Source organism: Nannobrachium achirus, assembly GCF_963921795.1.
Source record: "Nannobrachium achirus genome assembly, chromosome: 15".
Lineage (NCBI taxonomy): Eukaryota > Metazoa > Chordata > Actinopteri > Myctophiformes > Myctophidae > Nannobrachium > Nannobrachium achirus.
In genome coordinates this window covers 24310057-24337879 of record NC_137822.1, presented here as the reverse complement: position 1 = coordinate 24337879, position 27823 = coordinate 24310057, and the positions used below count along the sequence as shown (strand labels likewise).

The 27823-nt window shown below is 43.3% G+C and overlaps 1 protein-coding gene across 1 annotated transcript in view; it reads right to left on the bottom strand.

Moving 5' to 3' along the window:
* LOC308300050 (uncharacterized protein) overlaps window positions 1–27488 on the bottom strand; it is a gene marked incomplete at both ends in the record, with an annotated part of 131748 nt that extends 104260 nt beyond the window's left edge. The window contains 3 exons of the mRNA XM_080743815.1: window positions 8484–10006; window positions 15368–15438; window positions 27436–27488. Coding sequence (XP_080599941.1) covers window positions 8484–10006; window positions 15368–15438; window positions 27436–27488 — 1647 coding nt within the window. The remainder of the gene's footprint in view (window positions 1–8483; window positions 10007–15367; window positions 15439–27435) is intronic.
* Window positions 27489–27823: the final 335 nt, after the last annotated feature.

The window sequence follows — 27823 nt, the reverse complement described above, 5'->3', positions numbered from 1 at the left end:
CAGATCCTGTCCGTCCGTGAGTAACACCTCAATGTCTATTATAATGAATTATAGAGCTGACTTTTAAGTAAAGTGTTAGCAGTTATAATGTGCTGTTCCACTGAGTTTATAATAGATTATGACCAGCAATTATTTTATTAGCAGTCATAATACTTACAGACTCAACCTTAATATAAAGTCTTACAAAACTTTATTTTATTATTTTACCAACGTTCTGACACAGTAATAGTTCTTCTTCAGGGTGGTATGTCAGGAAGCAGCCACTCTTTTGAAACCGTAAAAGGTGTTAAGGAGCACACCTTGGTAAGCAGGCTTCAGGTTGTTCAGATTGTAGATGAGAGACGGAGACCCCATGAACCACTTTCAACCCTTTTCTACCTATTTTGGGTCATTAGAGCTGAAATCCTCAAATGAAACTTTAGCGTTAGTTTATGCAGGACACAAGAGTCTCTCAGCTGTAATCAATCAGCTCCTGTCAGTCAGCTCCTTTTCTTTTTCCTAATCAGTCAGCTTCTGTCAGTCAGCTCCTTTTCCTATTCCTCATTCACAGCTCTGCTGGTCATTATGTCACACTGTCATACTCCAATCAGAGCTCACGCTCTGTAAGGGAGGCTTCTTTAAATACGGCTTGCATTCACTTATAGCTCTGCTTGTCTTGGATCCAAAGCTTCGGATCTGTTGCCGCTTAGCTGACAGTTCAGAAACCAGTCTACATCTGTGGTAAATTCAAACAAGATTGATAAATATTATTATTATTTCATTTTTTATAGTTGCTATTAGCTTGGAATTTTGGATGATGCAATTGGTAGGCAGGCTTCTAAATGTCCAAAGCCCACCTCTGAGACGCAGAGTGAGTTGACATCAATGGTGCCATCTTATGATTATCATCAGTGAGGGCCAATTATATGAAGATAAGGTTGAAAATGGGTGAAGTGGTCCTCTGAAGCACTCAGGACTCAAGGGGACATGTCATGGAGATGACTTGGATGTTGTTTTTTCGCATTTTCGGCATTACTTAGCATTGCCCTCCAGCTTGTGTTGATTTCATTGACTAAAAGTTCATCAACCTTTTTTCACTGACGAGAACTAAATAAAAACTAAGCATGATGACTAAAACTAAGACTAAATGTATTGACAATTCCCAACAAATGAAAACTAGAGTGGAGAAGAGATCCAGTTTTGGTTGTGCTCGGGTGTTGCACTCTGAAAATAACAGATCTACAATCTCATCGTAGATGTGCACTACGATGCATTGTGAGCTTGTAGATCAGCTATTTTCAGCATGCAACCAAGAGTAAAATCAGAGAATCTGTGCCAACTAAATGCCACAGACTGAAGCAGTTGGAAATAGTTTCTCGTAGTCCCTTTGGTGTGAAGTCACTTTTATTCAAAAGACTATCGTTCATTCGTGTGTAGGATAAGGATTACACAGGCAATTGGGACATCAGCCAAGAAGTGGTATCCTCATCATCCATCTCAATGAGGCCGCTGACTCCATGTCTTCGACTAAAGACCATGACTAAAACTACATCAAAATTTCCTGTCAAAATCAACACTGCCTCCAGCAAGGTTCCAGATTAGCAGTGAGACAAGACTCATTTAAAAGCAGTAAAGGGCATAGATGACAAGCCAGTGGTCAAGAATGACATGGTCATTACATCCCGTCCCGCTTTTATTGCTGTCAGTAACTGTGTGATGTCAGCCAGGGTGCTTTTTATGAGAAAGGGACTGAGGGATCGCACTCTGCAGGTAACAGGATGCTACATAATCTATCAAGGACCAGTGATTACAGCTGTGCCTGTCAGGGGATGGATCATACAGTACAACAGGGTTCCCCAATTAGTTTTCCTCAATGGCCGAATTATGTCTATAGGTACCAAGCCGAGGGCCACAGCATTGCAGGGGGCGGCGGTGGCGTTCCTGCTACTCCAGTGACAGTTCAGATATCATCGTTGTCGGGTGAAAATCATGTATGTCCAAAACAGTTTGTTTTGCATTTATCATTTTAAAATTATTTTAACTAGTGAAAACAGCCGATCTACAAGCACACAACGCCTCGCGGTGCGAGGCGTTGTGTGCTTGTAGATCTGCTGTTTTCACTACTTTTGTTCGACGGCCTTGTATGATTTGCGAAAGAACGTACACATTTGGAGATACGAGATTTCCACCCGACAACGACGATATACTAGTGTTGTTGCTGCTCTTATACCACCATTATTACTGGGGTTGGTGTGGGCCAGACAGTAGCCCCCCGCGGGCCGCAAATGGCCCGCGGGCCGCCTATTGGGGAACCCTGCGGTACAATGTGTTAATGAGGTGGTTATAAATAAGTTACAAAGACATTGGATTCTAACTATTACAGACCATCAGTGTGCAATGTCCATGAGTAATGTCAATGCCACAATGCTGACCTTGATTGTTGAAGAAAATGTCTTGAAGAGAGAATCTGGCTTTCTACCACTTGAGCACAGTTTATGTTTACACCCTGAACATAATAATAAACATACAGAGCACAAAGAATATAAAATGGACTCCTATAGGACATTGCTTCCCAAACTTTTCAGGTCGAGACCCAAAAGAGAGACTAGACATTTGCCCCGGGACCCAAAATAGTCAATATAGCAGATCTACAAGCGCACAACGCGAGGCTAAGCGCCGCATTGCCACCGTTGCGGGCTTCAATACTTCCTAAACATTTGTTTTCAAATTTATGGAATGTATTTGATTTTTCTTTTATTTCTTCATGAAATTACTGAAACAGTCATTGAATTTTTTTTAATTCATGAAAGATTTTGCTTTTTTGGGAATGTTTGTTGAAAATGTTTTGCAATGATAATAATTAAAAGCAAAATGTAGGGAAAAAGGGACCCATAAATATGTGTCCGCGATGTGGGTCGCGGACACATATTTATGGGTCCCCCAAAATGGGTCCCGACCCAGTATTTGGGAACCACTGCTATAGAGGTCCTGCATCCCACTCTGTGTCAAAGTGTCCCCAGGTGTTATGTTAGGATGGGTAAATGCAAAGGCCAAATTCCAAATATGTGCAAATGTAAAGTGACAAAATCTAGTTCAATGATAAGCATTGTTCAATAATATTCAGTGTCCCATCTAAATAAACCAATAAAGTAACACACACACATGCATGCAAGCACACACGCACGCACAAACACACACACACACACACACACACACACACACACACACACACACACACACACACACACACACACACACACACACACACACACACACAGTGTGTCTTATGCATGCCTTCAAAAGCTATAAGTTTCTCTCTACTCATTGTCAGGGCTGCTAGGGGATGAGATGATGGCAGATTATTTACTACGATGCATTATGGACAGAACAGAATGTGGCCCACTGTGGATGTACAGTAAGTAGCTTTGTTTCAGTATTACAGCTTGAGGCATGGTGATAATGAGTCATGATGACCATATTTCGCCTGGAAATCAGACGAATCTACCAGAGCTAAGACTATAATTGTGTTATTTGTTGCATTTTGGCACATCTTCGTTTCTGAGAAACTTGAATAGAAGTTAAATAAGATAATAAGTATATACATTTTAAACTGTCTGGACTTGGCTGGTTACAAGTGTCCTGATGATCTTGTATTTTGATATTTTTGGGATTTTCCTTTCAACATTTTTGAAGAATGGCCCAAAATAGAGTTACCAAGATTAAAGTGGTTAAAGATTTGCTGCTACATAGATTTTGTTTTGGGACACATTACTCTCTGTGGTTTTAGGATGCTTTAAGGTGGAGGTAGATAGAGCATTCTCCATGGAAGTTAACTCAGATCTGCAAGGGACATCAGTGCACAACTGAACCCTGCAAGCCAAATTACATCATGATGACGTTATGATAACATCCTCCGGTGACCCAGGTAACGTTCAGAACTAGGCCAGATCACAGCACCTATGGGGATGATATTGACGTCATTACCAGGATGACATATGGACTTTTTAGTTTGACAGGATTATTGTTATTGTTTGTAATGTTAGTTGAAATATGAGCATCTAAGGTTATATTCTGGGACATATCTGACTAGTTATGATATTTATCTGGCCTCGCAGGATTTATGTTGGTTGATATCAGGTGATATTCTAAGCCAGATCTGACTGTCATGGTTTGACTTGATCTGGCCCCAATCTAGACATCACTGATTGGTCCAGGTCCTGACCGTGCTTGCTGGGAACTAGCTATGTGCAGTAGCCCTAAACACAAAGCAGTCAGAAATCTGAAGCCCCAAATTACAGTACAAAAGACACACATATAGAAACACAGAGAGAGAGAGAGAGAGAGAGAGAGAGAGAGAGAGAGAGAGAGAAGCCACACAGCAGCAGGTTTTGTGAAGATACAACAGACCATTATTCCTATAAAACATGAACATAACATATCCCGTGGTCACCCAATATCCTCCACAACAAAAATTAACTAATTTAGACAATTTCCCTATAATCTTGGTCTTTTTGCAAATCACTTCCTCACGGCAGGGTCTTATCAGTATGTTGAAACCTGAGTTTCCTAAAGATTGCTTCTTGCATTCAGGTCAGACAGCTACTGTATACTCAGTGGTGGAAAAAGTACTCTGATATTTTACTTTTTTAAAGTAAAAGTATCAATACTGCAATGTAGAAATACTTTGTTAAATTCCAAATTTACTTGAGTAAAATCGCAAAAGTATTGGTATCAAAATGTACTTAAAGTACCAAAAGTAAAAGTAGTCTACTCATTATGCAGAATGTCCCATTTCAAGTTTTCAAATGTATAAAATAGGGCTGAAGTGGTTAATGTATGTTTTGTAATAATAATCTAAATCTACAAAGTAACTATAGTAACTAAAATGTACAATACAATCAGATTTTCAAGCTGCACAGATGAAACAGTGCGGGAGAAAATCAACTGGATCATCAAGCTCCCAAAATCCGTTTTATGGTGCTGTGTATGCGTCATGTTCATTCCCTGCAGGTGTTGGACGCTGTCTATAAGAGAGCCCTGAGATTCTTTTTAGCATTTCTACAAATGTTATAATTTATTGGATTGCTGTTGTCTGACCAGGTCTCTCCTCATGGCTCATTGAGATTACCCGTTTAAATAATAAATCCATTCCTTCCACTGTATGAATGAATGGATTCAATATGCATTGCCTCAAAGAAAAGTAGGCAATATTACATAAATATTACATAAACAGTAGTGCTCAACATAACATTTAGACGTCAAATAAATCATGCTATTTTATATGCCTTTTTAAAGTTTTTGCTGTGGTATCGAAAGAGGTCAATCGAGTATCATCTCTTATAGTCCATGAGCCATATGAGATGTCGCTCTCCGAAAGATGGCCAAGGTTCTAGGCATTTTTGAAAAGCTCTATATCTGTTTGGTATGATAACCCTTTCTGAGACACAGCTAAATTGTATGATGGGTCAAACTAGGGGTTTTCCAAGATTTTACAGATATAGAGCTTTTCAAAAATGGATAGTAACCTTTGCCACCTTTCGGAGAGCGATATCTCGTATGGCCCATGGACTATTAATACTAGTACTGTATCAAAGGTTACAATTCTGTCGTTGTGACAAGCCTACAGTAGCTGTTGTTTGTCATTGTGGCTGTGGTTGAAGGCTGAATGGTGCTTGGTGTTTACTGCCTGCCCTGACCCTTGCCCCGGCTTTGAAAACAGTCTGTGCAACCCCCCATCCACCCTCTACGTCACACAGGAATCTGGTGGAGAGACGGCAAGGCGACAAAGCTGACACACCAGGCCCAGCCTTCAGGGGTCTGCAGAGGATGAAGAAGGGTGGGACGGAGCTTTCTACATTGTTTCTACCACTTCTCCTACGTCCAGTTGAGACCTAGTAAATATGGCCTTAATAACCACTGAAGCCCTATTTTCACAAATCCTATCTTAAAATTGGCTAATGGGAGGTCGAACCACCGCCACGTCACTCTGACGGTGCACTTTAACAGCGGGCGACGGTCGCCCGTATTTTCCAGAAGTGCGTTATTTGTCATTGGGACTGGCGATAGCAGGCGATGAGGCGATATTGGAAAACGTCGCCCGAAAAACATGAACATATTTGATCTTTTGGACGACGTCGCCCAGAATCACCGGTGTTGCCCAGTGTTAAAACGTAGGGTGACTCCAGCATAACCATAAACCAACTTGATACTGGCCTGATGCCATGGTGTCCAGTGCAGCGACCAAAACACCACTGATAGTAATGTCATCAGAGATCTCTATATATGGGCAGAAAAGGGACATGGACTGACAGATACAGAGATCTCCATATATGGGCATAAAATGAACACAGGTAGACAGACAGACACAAACAGAAATCTCCATATGGTCACAAAAGGGACACAGACATACGGGTACTCTGACAAAGCCCCTGACACTGACTCAGACATCATGATGATTAGCAATGCAAAGGGCCACGTAGCCGATGTACAAGATCACAAAGTGTCACATCGCTTGTCGCATTCTTTTTTTGCCGACAATAACAAGACCGGCCAAATACAGTATGTAAATATGGCCTCCTATGACAAATCTGTCTTAACCTCAATCCTAGACTAGGCTAGACTGCCAAGCATTCTTTTGTTACTGTTTGTTATTTTTCATTTGTCTCTCCAGTTTAGTCGTTGCCAATTCCCTCCATGTGTAATGTGGTCTCACTGCCAACCTCCACTGTTGGTCTGGGGAGTGTGCAGACACCCACGTACACACAGAGCCACCAGCTGCTTCTTGTCACCTGACAGCATTAGTAAGGGAAAGTTAGCCGAGTATTAAACCAATCTGGGAACTAAATCTAAATCAATGTCTTTCTTCACAAATGTGTTCATAAAGGTGTCTACTATTACCTCTGAACTTTCTCAATCACAACTCCCTTGGGGAACTTTGTGGGAACCAATCAAAGTCGGGGGTATCGGGATATCTGGGCCTGGGATTAAAGGGGATAAAATGAAAGAATTGCCAATATGAGCAAATGGGGTGTGTAATTAGGGTATTTTTGGGCTGCTGAATCCATTCCAAACAGTAGTTTTCAGTTTAAATGACTCCTTGGCCATAAAATAGGCCTAATTGGCTAAGGCTTAGCCAATCATGTAATTTGAGTGTCCTGTTAGTCCCTATGCTTGAAACCCTTTTGAGTGTTCCTTGTCAGATTGTATCACGTTATCATGTGTGTCATGATGTGCGCTTAGCCGCTTACCCGCCTGATCTTGAATAGTTTTCATGAATTCAAACCCTACTCCAACCATCTTTTTAATTGCCAATATTATATGTCTCGTGGACACAAAAAGGTAGTTTATTGTGGCCTATTTTATGGCCAATGAGTAATTCTTACTGATAACTAATGGTTGGAATGGATTCAGCAGCCCCAAAACACCCTAATTACACACCTCATACGCTCATATTGGCCATTTTTTATTTTTCCCCTTTAATCCCAGGCCCTCGGGATACCCCCAACTTTGATTGGCTCGCACAAAGTTTCCGAAGGGAGTTGTGATTGAGAAAGCTCAGAGGTGATAGTAGACACCTTTATGAACACATTTGTGAAGAAAGATATTGATTTAGATTTAGTTCCCAGATTGGTGTAATACTCTGCTAACTTTCCCTTACTAGCATGGAGTTTTCACTGGGAGAATGTGTAGACTGAGGAGCATATGTCATTCCTGCTGAATAAGGTGTCCCAACCAACCAGTAGGAGTCGCTAGCGCAGCTACAAATACACAATCCCCCAGCCAGATTCCCTTCCGGAAACACACTCTTATTGTGTTCACACTGGAGACACTACTGCTGAGAAGCAAACCTGAACCTTTGCGTGGACGGGCAAGTGTTTTTACCCCCAGGCCACCTGGACTACCACCCAGCTGCCAAGCATTTGATGAGGTAGAGCTGCCCTACTCCTTCGTCAATGAGCCCTGACTGTTACCCGTCAATGAAAGACAAGAGATCAGTGATGGAAACAGACCCATAATCAGACTGGATTACAGCCCAACAGCCTTGGAGAGAGTATGGAGAGGAGAGAGCTAGAGCGTGACAGTTATGGAAAGTGTATATGAGAGAGAGAGAGAGAGAGAGAGAGAGAGAGAGAGAGAGAGAGAGAGAGAGAGAGAGAGAGAGAGGTAAGAGAGAGTCAGCCAGCCAGCAACTACTACCCCAGTGTACAATGGATGGAGATGAGAACATCAGATATCCTGCTGTATTTGTAATAGATTATTGCGAGAAGACTTTCATACACACATATATAAAGTACATGCATAACACATGCACGCACACACGCGCACGCACACGCACACGCACGCGTGCGCACGCACGCACGCACGCACGCACACACACACACACACACACACACACACACACACACACACACACACACACACACACACACACACACACACACACACACACACACACACACACACACACAAAGCAACAACAGAAAACAGAGAGCAGGTGTTCTTACTGCTCTGCCCGGTTCTCCTTTGAGTCCTGGAGGTCCAGCCAGAAGGGAGAACTGGGTAGGTGCCACCTCCCAGCTCTGGAAGCCATCGGTGGCAGGCAGGGTGACCGGGGTGTAGGTAGGCCTGCTGAGTCGCAGAATGACTGGAGCCTTGGTGGTTTTGGCATGCTTTGGTGCTTTGGTGACTTGTTTGGACACTGGCTTGGCGATTTTGGAAATTGTAATTTTGGAGTTGACAGGCTTTGACGGGTTAACTTTGGTTGGTTTAGAAGGGGTAACTTTGGAAGGATTTGCTTTGGATGTTGTGGCTTTGGACGGTGTGGCTTTGGAGGTGGTAACTTTAGGTTTGGGAGGTGTCTTTTTGGCTGGAGTGGGTTGGGGTTTCTTTGGGAAAGCACCTTGATTTGATAAGGCTGTGTCAGGCTTCCTCTTGGGGGGTTTGGCGCTGGCAGTGGCTGGAACAGTGGGTTTCTTCTTGGTGAGCGGTCCCAATGTGGTCTTCTTGGGGCTGCTACGAGGAGTAGGCTTCGGTGAGGTGAGCTTTGGGGTTTTCTGAGTGGAGGCTTTCGGGGTGGATGGTTTGGGAGTTGGGGCCTGTGAGGTTGGGGGTGCTCTAGTCCTGAGTGGAGCTGTGACAGTCTCCACCTGGGACTTGGGGGCTGGCGAGACGAGTCCAGGCAAGACTGCGACAGGCACCACAGTTCCTGTAACAGGTGGAGAAGTGGTCCTGGGGCTGGGCTTTGTCAGGAGGGTTGGGGCCACGTACCTGACAGCTGACGCAGCGGCAGCGGCACTCCGGGCCAAGTTCAGCCCCAGGGCTTTCCTGGACAGGTCCAGACCCCTCAGCACGGCGGACGCCGGGGTAGCAGTGATGTTGGGTTCTCTGGGTAAGATAGGCAGCAGAGGAGCAAGGTTTGGCCTGTAGGTGTCAGCTTCCCTGCACTGTTTCTTAACATACCTGCAGTAGTTGTGAGCTGCCTGTGCGGAGGGGATCAGGTCAAACTGGCAGATAGCTCCTTCGAACTGTGACGAGGTCTGCTGCTGGCTCATCTTCCCCAGCAGGAAGGAGCCCTGGAGCTCCAGAGCCAGCCCCTCCTCACTGTCCCACCTAAAATCTGCATGAACACTCTGCTCTCCGCAGGAGGCATATAGAGTCACTGTGCGCCCACTTATTCCCACCGCCAGCTGGTGCCACTGGCCATTGTGAGCATCGTAGGGCAGTGCAACGGAGGTGTTGGGCCCCGTGTGGAGGAGCAGCTGGCCCGGGGTGAGCTGCAGGCCCAGCAGAAGCTTCCTGCGGCCTGAGAGCAGGGCGAAAAGGAAGGCGTTGTTGATGCGGTGTGAGCGCACGCTCAGGACCAGAGCCAGGTCGGGCCAGATGGCCACTGGGAAGAGGGAGCGCAGTGGAGCCTCAACGCGTGCCCGCTGAGTGAGGATGATCCCTGTACGGAATGGAATGACACCTGCTGGCACCGAGCGTGACGGCTTCTCTCCCCGGAGCCCCAACTTCTGGAGGATGTCCACATCTGGGCAGAAAGGAGAGAGAGGCATTACAGCACCAAATATGCACCATACATGCAGTGTTTTTGTAGATTGTGTATGCGTGTGTGCGTGCGTCCGTACTTGCGTACGTACGTGCGTGCGCGCGTATTAATAGGACATGCTGGACTTATTTTCAATACAATTGGAAAACTGCTCTTCCTGAGATTACTGAAGTGAGACGAGGGTATTTCAGCGTTCTCCTACAATGGAAGCAGTTGGATGAATGCTGCTGGCACATCAGACAATTTTCCTATAAGTCCCTTTTGGAAATCCAGCCAAAGCAATTAAGAGCTTTCTGTTTTCACAGCAGGGGAACATTATATGACTCTTAACTAAACCAGAGCACAGGAGCTTACTTTTCCCTTATGTTTGAAGCTATCTCACACAATACAATTGCAGCATCCATGGGTGTTAAAGCCGGACCGGGGCCTTCAATGTTTTCAGGCCAAGGACCCCATAGTGAAGACAGAGATGAAGCAGGGACCCCCACAACCTTTTCATAGATTCCATGTAGGCCTAGTTTCATCGTTTGACAGCATGATCATCTGTGCATTTTGGATCCATGTCAATTTGTGTTTTTTTTTAACCACTTAAACCGTCCATAAGTAATCACTCTAACCTAACGCGGACCAGTTTGTGTAGGCAGATGGGCGGGCGCGGCGAATCTCTCCGCGAGTCTCTGGCCAATAGCATGTGTTCTCCTCCCCCCACCCCCCTCTGCTCCTCTGTTCAGCGCAGAGAACGCTGCTGCGTCATGACGTCAACACATTCGGTGCGACGCTCTCTGCACTCTGATTGGTTAGGGAAATTCTACACTTCCTCCAACAGTGATCATAATGCGATCGCCCAGGCTTCTTTTTCTTCCGATCGCCAAAAGAAGCCTGGGTTTCCGAGGCTAATAAGTAATAAACTTGAACTTTCACTCTGAACTTAGTCTGCTCTTTTTCCCCTCTACACCAAACCTCTTTGCTGAAAATAGCCGATCTACAAGCTCACAACGCCTCGTGGTTAAGTGGTTAATATAAAAAAGGATTAAAAAAGTTTCTATCACACATTAACCATATGGAGGACCCCATGTAGTAACTCTGAGGACCTCCTAGGGGTCCCGGACCCCCTGTTGAAGACCCTTGTGTTAAAGCATTACAATTAGCTACCCAATCGTCACAAGACGACCAGTCAGCAACACCTAATTCTCCTCTGTGCATCGTACAGAGAAGATGTGATCTTTCATTTGAGAAAGATCAAGGGACAGAGCTAGAAGGGATGCAATAACGGTGTAAGCAAGAAATGCAACAGTAGAAAGGAGAAGGACTAAAAACTAAAGTCAGACTGGAACTAAGTAAGGGGGAACAAACAAGCATCAATTAAGTACATTATACTTGTGGTTCTCAAACGTTTTTCAAGCCAAGGACCACTATTGCTCATTACACATGACAGAGCTGTATGGGTCCATTTGGAACCCCCTCAAGGACCCCCTGGACTCCACTACATTATACCGTAAATTAAATGTAAATTACTGCATTTCATTTTCCTTCTAGCTCTGACTAGGAACCCGTAATGCAATGCATCTGCTTCATGTTGTAACTTTAACATCTACTTCTATTGTCCCTGACAAAAACCCGAAAAACAAAGGCTGCAACTAATTTATTGTATAAAGGGCTACATATCCGATCCTTTTGTTTTTCTCATACAGTAAATGAATGCCTGATTTTATACTTTATCGTAAGACAGCGGCATGCTAAAGCAACAAAAATAGCAGGTCTACAAGCTCACATCACATCGTGACGACTTGTGTTGTGAGCTAGTAGTTCTTTTTCTCACCAACTCTGTATAGTGGCATGGCCAAAATAAGGACACCAGGTTGCAGTTAAGGCTGTCTGTGGATTTGATAAAGATTTAACCCATGAGAAGTATTAATAAGGGCTTGTGACTAAATAATAACTACACTGGATGCATCGGAACACCGGTTCCTTTTTGGAATTACATGGTTTCCACCCGACAGCGACGACTTGCACTGTACTGCGTTGTACTGCAGAGTACAGCTAGAAGTTCAAGGAGGGTGGGCAGATCAATGAACTATGACTCACTGACCTCTCAACAGCCTCTGCTTCCCTCTTCCTGTCTCGCTCCTGTTTATGTCACTTCAGACAGCTCCTTGCTTCTTTCATTTTTTTTAATGCTAATTCCAGAACATGACCAGAGTAACCACAAGAGAGCAGAACATCTTTCTGCCTGGAACCAAGCTACTGTTTCCACCCTTCCAGCCAGCCAACCTCTGCTTTCTTTTCAGGGTTTAGGTTTAGGTTTTAGGCAGTCGCATTGAAGGACGCATGGGATTTACACTGGTAATCACTTCCCTGATGTCTGATCTCAGACCAGTTGGATCAGAGCCTTCCTTTTCTCGAAGGGCCCATTCTGGTCTGGGGGTCTGCAGCCCCTTTCCCACCTGGAATCCATAACACTGTTGAATAAAAAATATCTGGCGAAGGCAGTGGGTAGTCGTTCACACATTGGTCTCCTTTGTGGAGAAGTTCTGTATGGCGTCTGTTGCAACACTTCTGTTCCAACATTAGATGAATCTTATGATACAGTACGTAATGCTCATGTGAGAGGTGTCACTCTAAAGCATGCAACACTAGGCATTTGGGATTGATAAAATATGTATTTTGGCCGAACAGAAATCCCCCACCGGGATGCAGTCGGGACGAAGAGGATTTTGGAAAATGTCGACTGAGCCATATGACTTGCAAATGGTGCGCATCTTCTAAGTACATGCTTGTCTGTGTATATTCCAACTAGTGAAAGCTGCATTGTACAGCAGTTGATAATCTAGGCATGTAAAACAATAAAAAGATTTCAGTGAATCGCTTAGTTACAACATTGTTCTTGTGAAGTCATTTTGTTCTTATTAGTGGAGTTTATAAAAATCAACATGTCCATTTAGAGACCAGGCTGACATTACTGTAAACTGGCCACTGCCTTCATTGCGTACTTATAGTTCACCTATAAACTGCTTCAAAGAACAATTGTTGGTGCGAGAGCTCTACAAACAAATTAAGATTTTACATACATTATATTGCTTGCTCTGTGGTCTTGTGAACCTGAAGATTTCATTCTGACTTCAGCTGTGGGGGGGGGGGGGGGGTTACGTAAATGCAGCACTGGGCCTTCTCTATAGGGGATGTGTGTTTATTATCACTGTTAGTAATATGATGGATGACATGGGAGTCTTTTCTCTTTACATACATTTAAATAGGCAAACAATGTGCTAACAGGGCCTGTGGGGATTATAGAGGCAAATGGATAGAGAAAAACAAAGACGAGGGTCCTAACAATGATGCCATACAGTACTACTTACTGTAGACAAGAAACACACATATATATATAGAAGCTAATGAGACGCTCTCATTGAAGCAGGTCAGCACTGACACTCCCACATTCTCAGGATAGTGAGTGCCAATCCTTTCAGAATAAACATGTTCATAAACAATTTAGTTTAGTCTAACACACTGCTTCTCAACGTTGGGTCTGGGGTTTGAGTGTGTACAAATGAAACCAATTGGGCCCTTATGTGTCCATTTGTGCACTCTCAGAGCAAAAAGAACAACTAAACAATAAAACAAAAAAGGTCGCAGAGATAAATTGCATTGGCCAGAGGCCTAATGTGTATCAAACTTGAAATGAAAAAGGTTGAGAATCACTGCTCTAATACTGTATAGTATTAGTGAATAGTACACTAACCTTTAAGTTCTACTTCAGACTATTATTGCAACTCAGTGCTTCTTACGTCCAACTTTGCACCTAATTATACAAGTTCATACTTTACTTCACCATACGCATATGTACATCTGGGGTTTATTGGAACACCATTGTTAGCAGGGGTCAGTTAAAAAAAGCATATTTGGCTTTTTACCACTGCACCTAAAGTCTTTTCCATGGAACAGAAGCACATTTCACTCCACTCCACATGAGATGAAGCACAGAGAGAGAAAAGCATGCAGCCAGAATGTCATGTCCTCGTTATATGGCCAATTCTTTATGGTCTCAGCATGTGATGTATAAGTCTGTAAGACTTTCCGTTACCTCAAAACATTAGGGCTTTGTAAAAGAAAAAATACGTGAAAACCAAACTCCTTGACTTGTCGGTCTAGACGTATTTGTGTCATGCATTCTCCTCTTTGTGTGGTCTCCGCTACAGCGAAAGGCATCAGAACTTGGCAGTGAAGCACAGAACTTATAACGTTTATCTGTTCTGTACCTTCCCTCTTGGCTCCAAGCTTCCTGACTGTCCACTCACAACAGATACTATTTACTGGAAAACACAGTGCACAACTGTGTGGCTTCAGACCTACAGTATACCATTACTGGGCAAAGAGACAGACACATTGTGTCAGCGCCTGGTTGAAGCATACTGTTGCAGCTTATATTTAGTACAGTGTAGCTAGAGGCCTGCAAGCACACTGCCAAGTCAAGGCTCTTCTCTCCCTACTTTAAGATCTCATACTTAAGCCTGATTTATACTTTGTCTATTTAAAAAGAATGTTTGAAGAAAACCTTTTGAAAATATTTATTAGAATCACCTGTTTTAAATGTCCCTTTTAAAGACATGCCCAAAATAGGGGGAAAGTTAAAGATGAGGTCACAAATACACACGCAGAAGACCTCTGTTGTTTGAAACAACAGTTAGTTAGTTAGTTAGTTAGTTAGTTAGTTAGTTAGTTAATAAGTTAGTTAGTTAGTTAGTTAGTTAGTTGGTTAGTTAGTTAGTTAGCTAGCTAACTAGGGTTTCAGGGAGTTAATGTGCAGTGTCATTCATCCTTTTGGATTACTGCCTGGTGGACTGGCTGACTCAACATTAACTGTCAGCCTATTGTTCCAAATTGATCAGTAGGCAAGAATAACCACAAAACCCCCAAGGTGCTCCCTTAACATTTCACAGATTTTCAATCATGCAGTCTTACTCTTTTTTGAGCGGTGGTTACACCGTCTCCTATACGTGGCCGTGTGTGTATGCGTGCGTGTGTGCGTGTGTGTCTGTCTGTATGTAGCCTGCAGGCCTGCAGTACCTTTTATGACCACACATGTTAAGGGAGGGGCGCTGTTGTTCAGGCCAGGCCAGACCAGGCACACACACGCACACACACACACACACACACACACACACACACCCACCCCACACACACAGGCACCCCCCCTCCCCCCCCCCCCACGACCACCGCTCAGTTCACACGGGTGTGATTTTTTACAGTGTGCAACAGTGCAGTGGCAGTGCCGTAGCTGCTACGGCACTGCCACTGCACTGTTTTTACGGCGTAGCATAACGTTAAGGTGAGTTGACGTCTTACCTTCAGGGTGTACTTGTGCAAGTCCCAGGTAACAAGTACAATATAAAATGGTGCAGAGCAATAGGGCTCTCCTGTAGGGAAGACAAGAGAAGATGTCAGTTAATATTTATCCCATTATAAACGAGTTAACTAAGCAATAATGGCCTCACAAAGGACTATGATATCCCATCATGCTTAGTTGCGACCGTAGGTCGCAGATTAGTAGGTGAACGGTCACAGCTTGTCCTGTGACATCACGCTCTGGCTTCACTGTGATGTCACACTAACAGAATCCCTTTTATGCCCATATATGGAGTTCCCTGATGTCATCAATATTAAGCCCATATATAACAGGACTTCATAGGGGAATGCCCATATATGGAGGCCACATTGGCCACATACCACACTAACAGAATCCATATATGGCCAAGACAGATGGCCAAGACAGCCCATATCTGTGTGGCTGGTTCTACAGACAGGGATCTCCATGTATGAGCATAAAAGGGTATGATGTCAGATGTCATAGGACTTTCACATAACGAATAACTGAGTAACTATGTTTGGGCTCTCACAGCATCTCAATATACTGTACTAGTCCTTACCCGTTCAAAGATATGAGCTCCGAAATGATGTGCAGTGTGTGGGTTATGGGGTGTGCACTGTGCACACAGTATACACTATGAGGGATGGAAAGTAACTTTCTGGTCCTTGCATGATAATATGTAGGAGCATCAATGTAAGAAATACCCGTTTCGTTTAAAGGCTACAGAGATACTGTGTACCGATCTACATGACAACATCTGTAACAGGGCCAGCAAACGATCAATTGCTCCAGCCACCGAGGAGAAACGCTCGGACAGACATTCAGACACTCAGACACTCAGACAGACATTCGGAAAATTATATGTTTGATATGGAGACCCCTGGTGGATGGAGATCCATGTACTGTATAATACAGTACATGGATCTCCATAATCCATATATGGGTTCCAGGGGTCTCCATATAGGGTAACTGGTCCGATATACATCAATGGCCAGAAGGCCAAGAATTGGCACATGAGGCGTCTTACTAGTTATTGTTTAAGTACTAGTATTTACCGTACAAATAATGTTTATTAATAGTCTTCTTGTTTTACTTTTTTTGCTGTTGTCATAGACCGTCAAACCTAGTGGAACAATGGATGCAACCGAGACTTTGACCGTGACCACGAGTCGGCCTATTTACAGTACACAAGCCTGAGGATCTATGGGTTCAGCATAATGGATGCGCGATATGGGGTGTGTGTGAGAGAGACACGTACAGATCAGGAATAGATTCACATTTTACTGTGTGTCTCATTTATTGTCATGGGAATGTCTGGTAACTGATCATCATCAAGACATACAAACAGTTCACGCTGGTGAAAGAACCATGTGAATTACAGGGACTATAGTTGGTTGTGCTTCATGGGAACATGGCTAAAAGTAAATATTCCAAATTGCCTAGTTGAACCAGATGGCTTCACACAGTCATGATGATATCTGTCAGTGACAAACACAGTGTCAAGGCTATGGGACTGCCGTTCTGGTGATCTTCAGATGGTTATCCACAGCATGTAGGCCTAACGGTTAAAGAATCCTGGTCTGTATCCTGGAACTAGAGAATAGAACTGTTGGATGTGGGGTTGAGGTCACATCATATATCACCGTCAATACTGTGTAGATTATAGTACCAAAGTAGCACATGCAAGTGACGTCATCCAAGCCACTGTTGCGGGATTAGAGATGAGATAGGCCTACCCCAGCGCATTCATCATGGTCATTGAGCACCAACGATTATCACATGATTTTTTTATCTCCAAAACCCTGACAAACTTCACCCAGTACAGTATGTGTCCTGAAAGAAAGAGAGGAATAATAATAGCATGCACCTGCTGTATGCAAATATTAAGGAGGTTTCCAGTCCCCCCCTCCCAAGGTACATCAGGTCACAAGATATAATCTGGCTTGTACCCTCTTAAAGTACATGCATAGAGCATACCAGTCAATCCCACGCTCATCCTTGAGGGGGTTCTAGGTGGTCCCCAGCAAAATGATGGAGAGTTGGTTATCAAATGGACCCTTATACAGATGTTTACAGATGTAGATGTTTAACTCTTGACATGAAAATGAAACCAAATGGATCCTTATGGGTCCATTTTACAATCTCAAGAGTTAAATTGTTGTTTAACATCTGCATCTGAAGTCTACACAACTAGAGAAAGTAAAAGAATAATTATTTTGATCAACGCTTTGCCTGTTATCTCTGCTATGGTGCCGCATCAGTACAGCATGGAATTGTGGACAAAATCCTATCCAATGACAGCAAAATATTCTACTCAGGCTAAATATCATCAAATGGTGGCTCAAATGCTGGATAAATAATGGACAGTGATATGAAAAAGGTTGAATGAAAACCATCACTCTGATGCTCAACATCTCTCGCTACTACCACAAATGAAGCTCACCAGGAATCAAAACCCTCCACCTCTGCAGCCCCCACCTGTAGTATTACTTAGGTTTCACTACAATATATCGTTCAGTGCAGCTTCTCACATACTTTATTATGTTTTACTGCAGGGATTCATGTGGTCAGTCATCTATGATGTATCTCTGATATATGACACACACACACACACTCACACAGAGTACACACACGCACACGTGCACGCACACACACACACACACACACACACACACACACACACACACACACACACACACACACACACACACACACACACACACAAACACACACTGTGGAGATATTGTGCGCTTACAAAACCAACTGAAATAAAACTAAAATACACAGAAAATGTCTTTAATTTTAAGTCTTCGAGTTTGCTAACACAACAAGCATGAGGAGGCATTGGTGCATACTGTATGTTTATTGATCAAGTAAAGTACAAATACCTCAAAACTGCACTTAAATATAATATTTAAGTAAATGTACTTAGTTACTTTACACCACTGTCAGAGACCATCAATGCACTCTTACTGTCATCACATTAGATTCTGTGAAGAGAGGACCGTACCCATCAACAAGGCAGGCTTGATTTCGTAGACTATGACGACAAATGTTAGTCGACCACCTTTTTTCACTGATGAGAACAAAATAAAAACTAGCTGACAACACGTCGCAGCTCTGTCGAGCTTGTAAATAGGCTATTTTCAGCATGCAACCATGCATGCAAGTGTAAAATCCATCAAGACCCTCCAAAATACAAAAGATTGCTGTCAAAATCAACGCTGCAGCAAGGTACTGTATGCTGCTTCTCCAACCACACGCCCTGGATCAAATGGTACCATCATAGCCCTGCTGAACAGGAATTCCAAATTAAAATGTGTCCCTTTAGCTCAGGGATGGGCAACTTTGATGATGGCGAGGTCCACTATATTTCCACCTTCACTCCAGAGGGCCACATTGCATATTGCTACATTCTACTTTGTAATTCTAGTATCTTATACAAAAGGAGCAAAAATAGCAGATCTACAAGCTCAAAACGGAATTGGAATCCTGAGTAATTTTTTTGTTATTTTTTAATTGGAATCCTGAAATCTAACATGTTGATTTCATTTCCAACGCATTTAGTTATATACTCACTCATGTTAACTTTATGAACTTAAATACAAATACACTGGACATAAAAAATATATACATTTTAATACTACTATACTAGTCATTAAGCTACTAAGATAGACTGACGGAATTAAAGCAGGTCATGTTTGGAATTGTAACAGCTGGAATCAATAATATATTAGTATTCCGGTATTAACGGTATGGCCCCCGGGCCGCCAGTTGCCCATGTATGCATTAGCTGAAGAAGCAGTGCGAGATCAGAGTATGCAGAGTATAAGCATTAACGACTAGGGCTGACAAACAACAAGGTAAATACTTAATCACATAAGTAAAGTGCAGAGGGAACCATGTCAACAATGCCTCAAAGACACCAGGATACCAGGTAAACAACATCAAACCTAGCACCTGTCCAAACAACATGCTATCAAAATGCAATTCCGCTCCAATAACATTTCCTAAATTCTAAATAACAAAAAGAGGGCTTGCATGGCCCGTCACATTGAGGGGGGCAAGGCCATCGAGAGAGAGAGCTCAAGAGGGGCAGGCTGGCCTGGAGGACAACTGCAAAATTTTACAAAATCAAGCAAATCAACAAAATCTAGAGTTGTGTGTGTGTGTGTGTGTGTGTGTGTGTGTGTGTGTGTGTGTGTGTGTGTGTGTGTGTGTGTGTGTGTGTGTGTGTGTGTGTGTGTGTGTGTGTGTGTGTGTGTGTGTGTGTGTGTGTGTGTGCTGTCTGGGGGGCGGGTGTGCACGGCACGAGGATTACAGGCAGCCAGAACCTGCGGTGGAGGGAATTATAGCACGTGCCAATGAGCTTAACCTGTCTTTCAGCAGGTTCAACCTCCCAGCCCCCCTTGAGCTCTGCAACTATGCCGGGTTCCCGAAAGTCCCCCCACTCCCACCCCGCAAGCAACACTGTAATCATTCACATACCCCCCCTCCTCCCACTGCCCCCTTCCCAATACCCCCCCCCCCCCTCCAGTTCAACGGACACTAAAAAACTGTAGGCTAGATTTGTAGTTAAGAGAATTAGTTTGTAGTTAGGAGAATAATAACTGGACAATCTGGAGGTGGTTACGACGAGGGGGTGTAGGAGGACGCTGGAAGCTATCCTGATGAACCCTTCCCATATCCCCACTCCCTCTGTGATGAGCGCCAGCGGGAATGAGGAGCACCTTCGGCCACAGACTCATCATCGTTCCCCCGGTGCAACACGACTATCGGTCGGCCCTTTCTTGCCCCGTAGCCGTAAAGCCACATGAGCAAGCACCTGCATGCTCTGTTCTCTTCTTGGATCTTTGAACGCCAGCATATTTGCACACTGGCCTGGGATAAACAACTGGGATATACACTGAGTACCATCATGGCATGTTGCCTGCTCAAGTTAACTGCTGTAAATGTTTCAATGTTGATAAGAAGCATATTGCTCACTATACTCACTGTTGTTTGACTGTAAATAATATACATATAAATTTGTTGCATAGGCCGACTGACACTGTACATACACACATTACACAGCCTCATATCCACTGACATAAGTGTGTACAGCAATATTGGTGAGTGGTGATAGAATCCCCCTTATAATTACGCATATACATACGGTATATACATGTATGTCTGTCTCCGTAAAGGACAATGTTCCAAAAGAGGATTAGAGGATGACATATCCAATTCAACAACAAACTGGCTCAAGTAAAGCCACTGTCTGTTTACTCACTTAGAACTGGGCTCTTCAGAAACATTTTCAGATCTGGGTCAATATGGGTCATCACCTCAGAAACACCAAAACATGAATTCACAGCCTCTGACATAACAGCAGCTTGATCTATCAATCCTCCTACTAGCGCCACTAACAATACTGTATATACAGTATGCCTAGATGCAACATGAGTGTAGCAGAGTGGCTCAGAGCCTCTGTCTACCAATGACCAAAAAGCCTAATATCTCCCGTGGCCAGAGGCGTTCCTCTTTAGGCCTAGTGGTTAAGATGTTTGGCTTTAGTGTCCCTTCCCGCGCAGGTTCGAAACTCATGCTTCACGCATGCACGCACGCACGCACGCACGCACGCACGCACGCACGCACACGCACACGCACACGCACACGCACACACACACACACTCACAAATGGTCCCTCATCTCCATCGTCACCACTGGCAGTGATTGGAGAGTGGAGAGGTTAAGATCTGGTATATGACAGGACACGCACGCACGCACGCATCTCACACACACACACACACACACACACACACACACACAGAGGAAATGTCTTAAGCAGCTGTGGGTTGAGGGCTACAGTGTGGGGGTGGTTGTCCACAGAACGTAAGGGAAACGCTGTCAAGTATGTAACTATAAAATATACAGTATGTTCCAGTATGTGCATACGTTAATGATGACACAAATGTGCACATGCGTGAACGGTGTCTAGTTACAACTCAGTCTGACCACCATCATTTCCATTAAGAAGCGGTGCACGCCGGGAAACCGCTGTCTGATTCCATGGTTAGTAACATCAGCATCAATCAAACGCCACGCAGCTGGCCGTAGTCACTGCAACAAGATAATGTGTGTGTGTGTGTGTGTGTGTGTGTGTGTGTGTGTGTGTGTGTGTGTGTGTGTGTGTGTGTGTGTGTGTGTGTGTGTGTGCGTTTGCGTGTAGATGTTTAGTTGCTTACAAAGTTGCATATAGTCACTGTCAGGTAGAAACCTTGTACAGAACCTCGATTCTGTGGGGGTTTTATCTGTAAATGCTATTAGTCAAACATTACTGACTCTCTCTATCGGTTATGCAAATATTTAACAACTTTAACAACAACAAAAAAAGTAAAATAGCTAAATAATGCATACATTTTTCCTATAATGTGCCCAAAATAGGGATGCCAGATTGAAATCTCATGAATACATAAGATCCGATGGAACTGTTTTTTTTCCTTCAAGAACATTTACAGTTTGGGATTTGTATATCTGATCTGCTAAGCAGAGATCCATGATTGGAACAGTAAATGCTGAGAATTGTCCTACAGTCAAAAGGACTGTAAATCTGTCACTCTGCTCTTACATCTCTGTGAACTAGACCCTGTTGCCATGGGAAAACCATTTTGTTGTCTTTTGGAATTTTGTTTTTTCTCAAAAGTCTGGTTTGTTTTGGCTTTCTTTGAGGTGATTTTTCTGAAACGTGTGCGACAGGTTCAGAGGGTTTTTCATCCGGGGTGCCGTGAGGGAGCGAGCTCGGCTGTACAGTGATGCTGTGATGGCGAGAAGCCAGACTCTGCTTCAGAGAGTCAATAAAGCTGACATCCACACATAGTCCCCGTGTGTTGCGGCTTTCACACTGCAACACCATGGGTCTGACACGACTGCTCAGGGGAATCTGCAGCGGAGCTGAGTGGGCAAAATACAGGCCAGCAGAACAAGACTTCCCCTAACTCATCAATTACTGGCTAGACAGCCTAACCTACATTCTTTATTATGAGCTACTCAACTCATCGTTCAAAGTGCCAGACTCTGCTCTGCTCTACTGTAATCATGTAAATGTCTTCTTCATGACGTCGACACGTGGGGAAATACTCATTAACCCTAAATGTCCATGGCTGTCAAATTCCAAAGGAGTTGAGCTGTGTGTTTATCCATTTGAATGACATTCTAAAGGGTGAACCTACACACAGTAAAGTCCTCAGTGTTAATGTATTCAATTTGTAACTCTGAGTAGTGTCCAAATGTCCCCTAATAGGGGTTCTAATAACGGTCTATTTAGGGTGAGGGTTGCACCCTGGTACTAGTCTCTCAAGCCAGACTACTGCATGTCTTTCACAGTCTTCAAATGCCACAGATTCTGTAATTCCGCCGGGAAAGAATATTTTACAACCGGAAGCTATTTTCTCTTCAGACTGGAAGGGCATTCGACCAATCACTTGTCACGACTCACGACACAATGTTCGCAAAACATGTATTTTAAAACATTTCCATTTCTGCTAAACAGACACCTAGGCTTTGACTAATTTAGTTTCCGGTCTGCGCAACTGCACAGGCTAAATGAAAGTGGGGAAATGATCTGCTTTATCTACTCATTTTCAGAGTCTGTATTGGGCAGAAACATCTGTCTCGAGAGACTACCCTGCTACCCTAGATCTTCACTTATCATCAGTGAGTTGTGTTGTGTGGAAGGAATTACACTTAATGATATCATAGGTTTAGAATTTGGATTATGACCTCTTCACTATCTTAAGAAAATACGTACAATATTGGTGCTATATATAGCACCTCTGTCATACAAAGAACACGTTCAGCCCCTGTATGGATCTTTAGAGGTTCTCTACTGGTTTTTAAGCTTATATATATACAGTATAGGTGCTAAATATACAGTATATGCTACTATAAATAGCACCAAAATAAAAAAGTAAATATTAGTGATAATTAGCACAATCTTTGTTTGTTTGACTTTGATGTGCTCAGATTATTTTTTTAACTCTTCTGTCAGGTATCATTTTCTGGTATAATCTGTTTCTAGGCATCATTCTTGTAATCAATATAGCATCCTCTTTCTTGCTTTTCCTCAATGACACTCTATCCCACTCAGTCTCATGCACGCGCGCACACACACACACACACACACACACACACACACACACACACACACACACACACACACACACACACACACACACACACACACACACACACACACACAGCATGCACACTCCTCTCATGCACGCACACATACAACCTGTACACATAGTACAGCATGCTGTACTGTGTGTGCATGTGCTTGAGAGGAGGAGACATGGACACTCATCTTGTGCACGATGCACACGCACATGTATAAACTAAAGTATGTACACAAACAGCTGACTGATCTCATGAGACTCCCATCCAATCAGAGAATGAGAGAAAAGTCACATTCACCCAAATTTGGTGAAACGTCACGAGGAGCCCAATAATGCTTGATTTAATACTTTATTGTTTACAGGTATAGTGTGCCGAAAAACATCCGATCTTTAAGCTTAACCCACTCGTGATGTGTTACATCACGTTGTGAGCTAAGAAGAGCTTGTAGATCTGCTATTTCTTGCACGTGACACCACCACACGATAACGTCTAAATCCGGCTTGAGGTTTCCCTATTACCACAAACACCTTTTTCCCTGACTTGGAATGTTGTTCCAGTTAATTCCTTAAAATATTTCCCAAAGACAGCCATGCCCCCTACGTACACCACACACACACACGCACACGCACACACCACACACACAACACACACACACACACACACACACACACACACACACACACACACACACACACACACACACACACACACACACACTACAAACGTTCTGTCACGTTTGGCAGACCTACACTATTTATCAAACAACCTGAACCAGGTCTAACTTTTAGATGCTGCCATTACAGAGGACATGGCCATGGTCACAGTTACGACTGCATGTATAGGACTAAAGCTTTGATTTGATCCCAGGTCTCCCGTGCAAAAACCTCCAGCACTGAGCTAATAGAGGACACCCGCTTGTACAGGGAAGATATTGTATTTTGAGCTTCAGGCCAGTGGTAGAAAGTACTGTAGTTAAGTAAACTTTTTATGTATTTTGTACTTTACTTGAGTATTTCCAATTTCCAATACTTTTACTTCTACTCCAATACATCTCAGAGGCAAATATTATACTTTTACTCCACTACAAATATTTGAAAACTTTAATAGTTACAAGTTACTTTTGATTATTGTTACAAAACATACATTACACACTTCAGCCCTGGCTATATATACTGTACATTTCGGCCATTTAAAAATAGCCGATCTGCAAACTTATAATGTGTCGCGATGCGGCCCATTCTGAGCTTGTAGATCTGCTATTTTCAAAGGATTTTAAAACATTTTATACACTTCTGCATAATGAGTACTTTCTCCTTTTTTACTTTAATTACATTTTGATACCAATTCCTTTGTACTTTTACTCAAGTACATTTTGTATTCCGGACTTTTACTTGTATGGCTGCAGCCACACCAAAGTACATAGAGAGTGGATTCCCCATTCCACCAATGTATCTCAATGGGAGTGGAGCGGTTTCGTGCCAGTAGAGGATTTCTGCAAAAAAAAACACTCCATTCTCATTGAAATATTGGCGGAATGGGGTATCTACTCTCATAGTACTTTGGTGTGGCTGCAGCCTAATGGCTCAATGTGTACGGTGCCCTCACACCAAAATACCTATGAGAGTGGAATCTGTGATCCGCCAATGCATTTCAATGAGAGTGAAGCGGTTTCATGCCAGCAGAGGATTTCTGCAAAAAAAGCTCCCTTCTCATTGAAATGCATTGGCGGAACATGGATTCCACTCTCATAGTTTGGTGTGACACTTTGGTGTGACACTTGAAGGTGACACTTGAAGGAGACATGCATGCCATTTTAAATTTAATTTAATGACATAATGACAAAGCCTGTAATCAGTTTAAACTAAATGATTGTGTGTGGTGATGACGGAATTAGTTTGGGGTTGTTAATTGCAGGACAAAAACAAATGCAGAATTAATGCAAAGTTTGATAGTGAGGCACAGATAGCGACACCATGTGGACAAAACGTAAACATAAATACACTTAGCTTTACCAGTTTCTTGGATAGCTAAAGGCCTATGCCTCAAATGTTTCAACTGCTTTTCTTTGCCATAAATGTTACTGGGCAGTTGGTGAGTTTATATATGGCATATGGTACATCCCTTCATTTACCACTCAAGCCCAGAGAAAGACTGAAAAGTCACTCACCAAATGCTACGTGCTTGATTAGCCTACTTTATTATGCTGCCTATGTTATGCTTAGGTATTTGTCAAAATAGGGACACCTGGGTTAATGAGGTTTTAAACAATTTGTCTCACACAATTTGATAGGAACATTAGGCCTATGGCAATATTATCTGAAAGCCATTTGGCAAACCTGCATTCCAGAGAAGCCACACACAGTTTAGAGATGTCATATCTCCAGACATTCTAAGTAGGCCAACTTCCTTACTCTTTTTAGTTGTTGCTGCATTTATTGAGATTGTTTACCAATCTCACTGCCACAACTCCTTGTGTATGATATATGGATAACAGCTAGCTAGCTACTAGACATTCCCACAACTCACCACCTCGACTAACTCCAGCTGGTTTAAAAGGTATAAGTGTTCTTACAGATCCGTCATAGATGTTATTTTGTTTCTTGCAGTGCAGCCACAGCTATTTAATGCCCCCTCCCTCTCTGCATATGATCCCCCCCCCCCCCTCTCTCTCTGTCTCTCCCTCTCTCCCCTACTCACTCACACACACACACAGAGTACACAGTACACACAGGAAAGTTAAGAGCACCAGAGTAAACGGCTGCAATGTATTAGTCATGAGAGGCAGAATATCGTTGTCCGTAGGTCGCTCGTCGCTGAATGAAATATGAAAAATAATAGCAAATCAGCATTGTGGCAAGCAGAACAGTTAACGCGCAAAAGATGGAGTGGGAAATTGATTATATGATATCTTCCAGTTAAAGCAACAAAATGGGCCAATACCTACATTTATTCTATACTAGACTTCCATAAAGGACATTGTTTTCTCTTCCTGTCTCGGTAAAAGCGACTGTGCATGGGCAGCTTAGTGCTTAATTAACCTAAACGTGTCGATGGTCCTCCGCGCGCTTCGTGCGTAAAAACGGTCAAATTGGACTTCGTTCCGACAATGTATGTAAGCCATTAATGCATAAACAAAACGAGGCCTGTATCAGCCAACTAACATTAGAAATGCCTGTCTAATAACTCGACCTGTCCAAACAGTTAGGCTAAACGTGAGCTTCGCTGGTCAACAGTAGACACCATTCATTCATGCGAGTTTAAAATTGACTGTTGAGCTGGACTATTGCCAGCCGGTCCTACAGGTATGCGCGCAGAGGATGAAGGACCAGTGGTTTAAAACCTTTTTCATATAAAGGACCATAATTTGTTCAGCATTTGGGCCACGGATCACCATTTGATGGGATTTAGCCTCTCAGACCCAAACAGTAGAATAGTTTGTTATCGTTGGATAAGATTTTTGTCCACAATGTTTTTGTCCATGTAATCAAAATGAAAACAAATCTAGCCTCAAATTTTGTAGACTTCTTGTAAATCAAGTAGGCCAGATGCAGATGTTCAACAATAATTTAACTCTTGAGAGCGTAAAAATATGAAACCAAATGGACCCGGTTTCATTTTACGCTCCCAAGAGTTAAAGATCTATATGGGTCCATTTGGTTACCAACTCTCCATCGTTTCGCTGGGGACCACCTGGAACCCCCTCAATGACCACTGGTGGTCCCCGGACCACTGGTTGAAAACCACTGGCCTAAACATAGGACCCACGCAGTCCCAGACAACATCGCTGAGGTATCCCGCGGGGGTCAAATGTGTAAATAATTCCATGGCTTGGTCCCAAATTCTACCATCCAATCAACATGGATCACGAGAGAAATGAAAACACACTTACTTTGTGTCGAGTTGAGAGGTTCTGCAATCTCTCCTTCGGGTCCCTAAATTCATTTGTATTCATTTGTCCTGGCAGTCAAAAACCTGATCCGTTAATCACAGCGTGACTCCTTTGCAAGGGGGCAGAATGCACCAGTCTCCGTCCTAAACATTTGAGAAGCTTGAGATGAAGTTCCAGAGGGAAGGACTCCTATTGATTTGTCTATCAAGCCCGACATAAATTCCTGGGTCGCTCTGCAGGATGGTTTGACAGAAAATGTTCCCGGGTGGTTGTCTTTCGATATTCCCCTGTGATTCATTCATTTATGCCGATCCAGAGCGAGGGACGTTGCAGTCAGAAAGAAAGTCGGAGTTCCTGGAAGAGGTTACGGAGTCAGGAGCGACGGCAC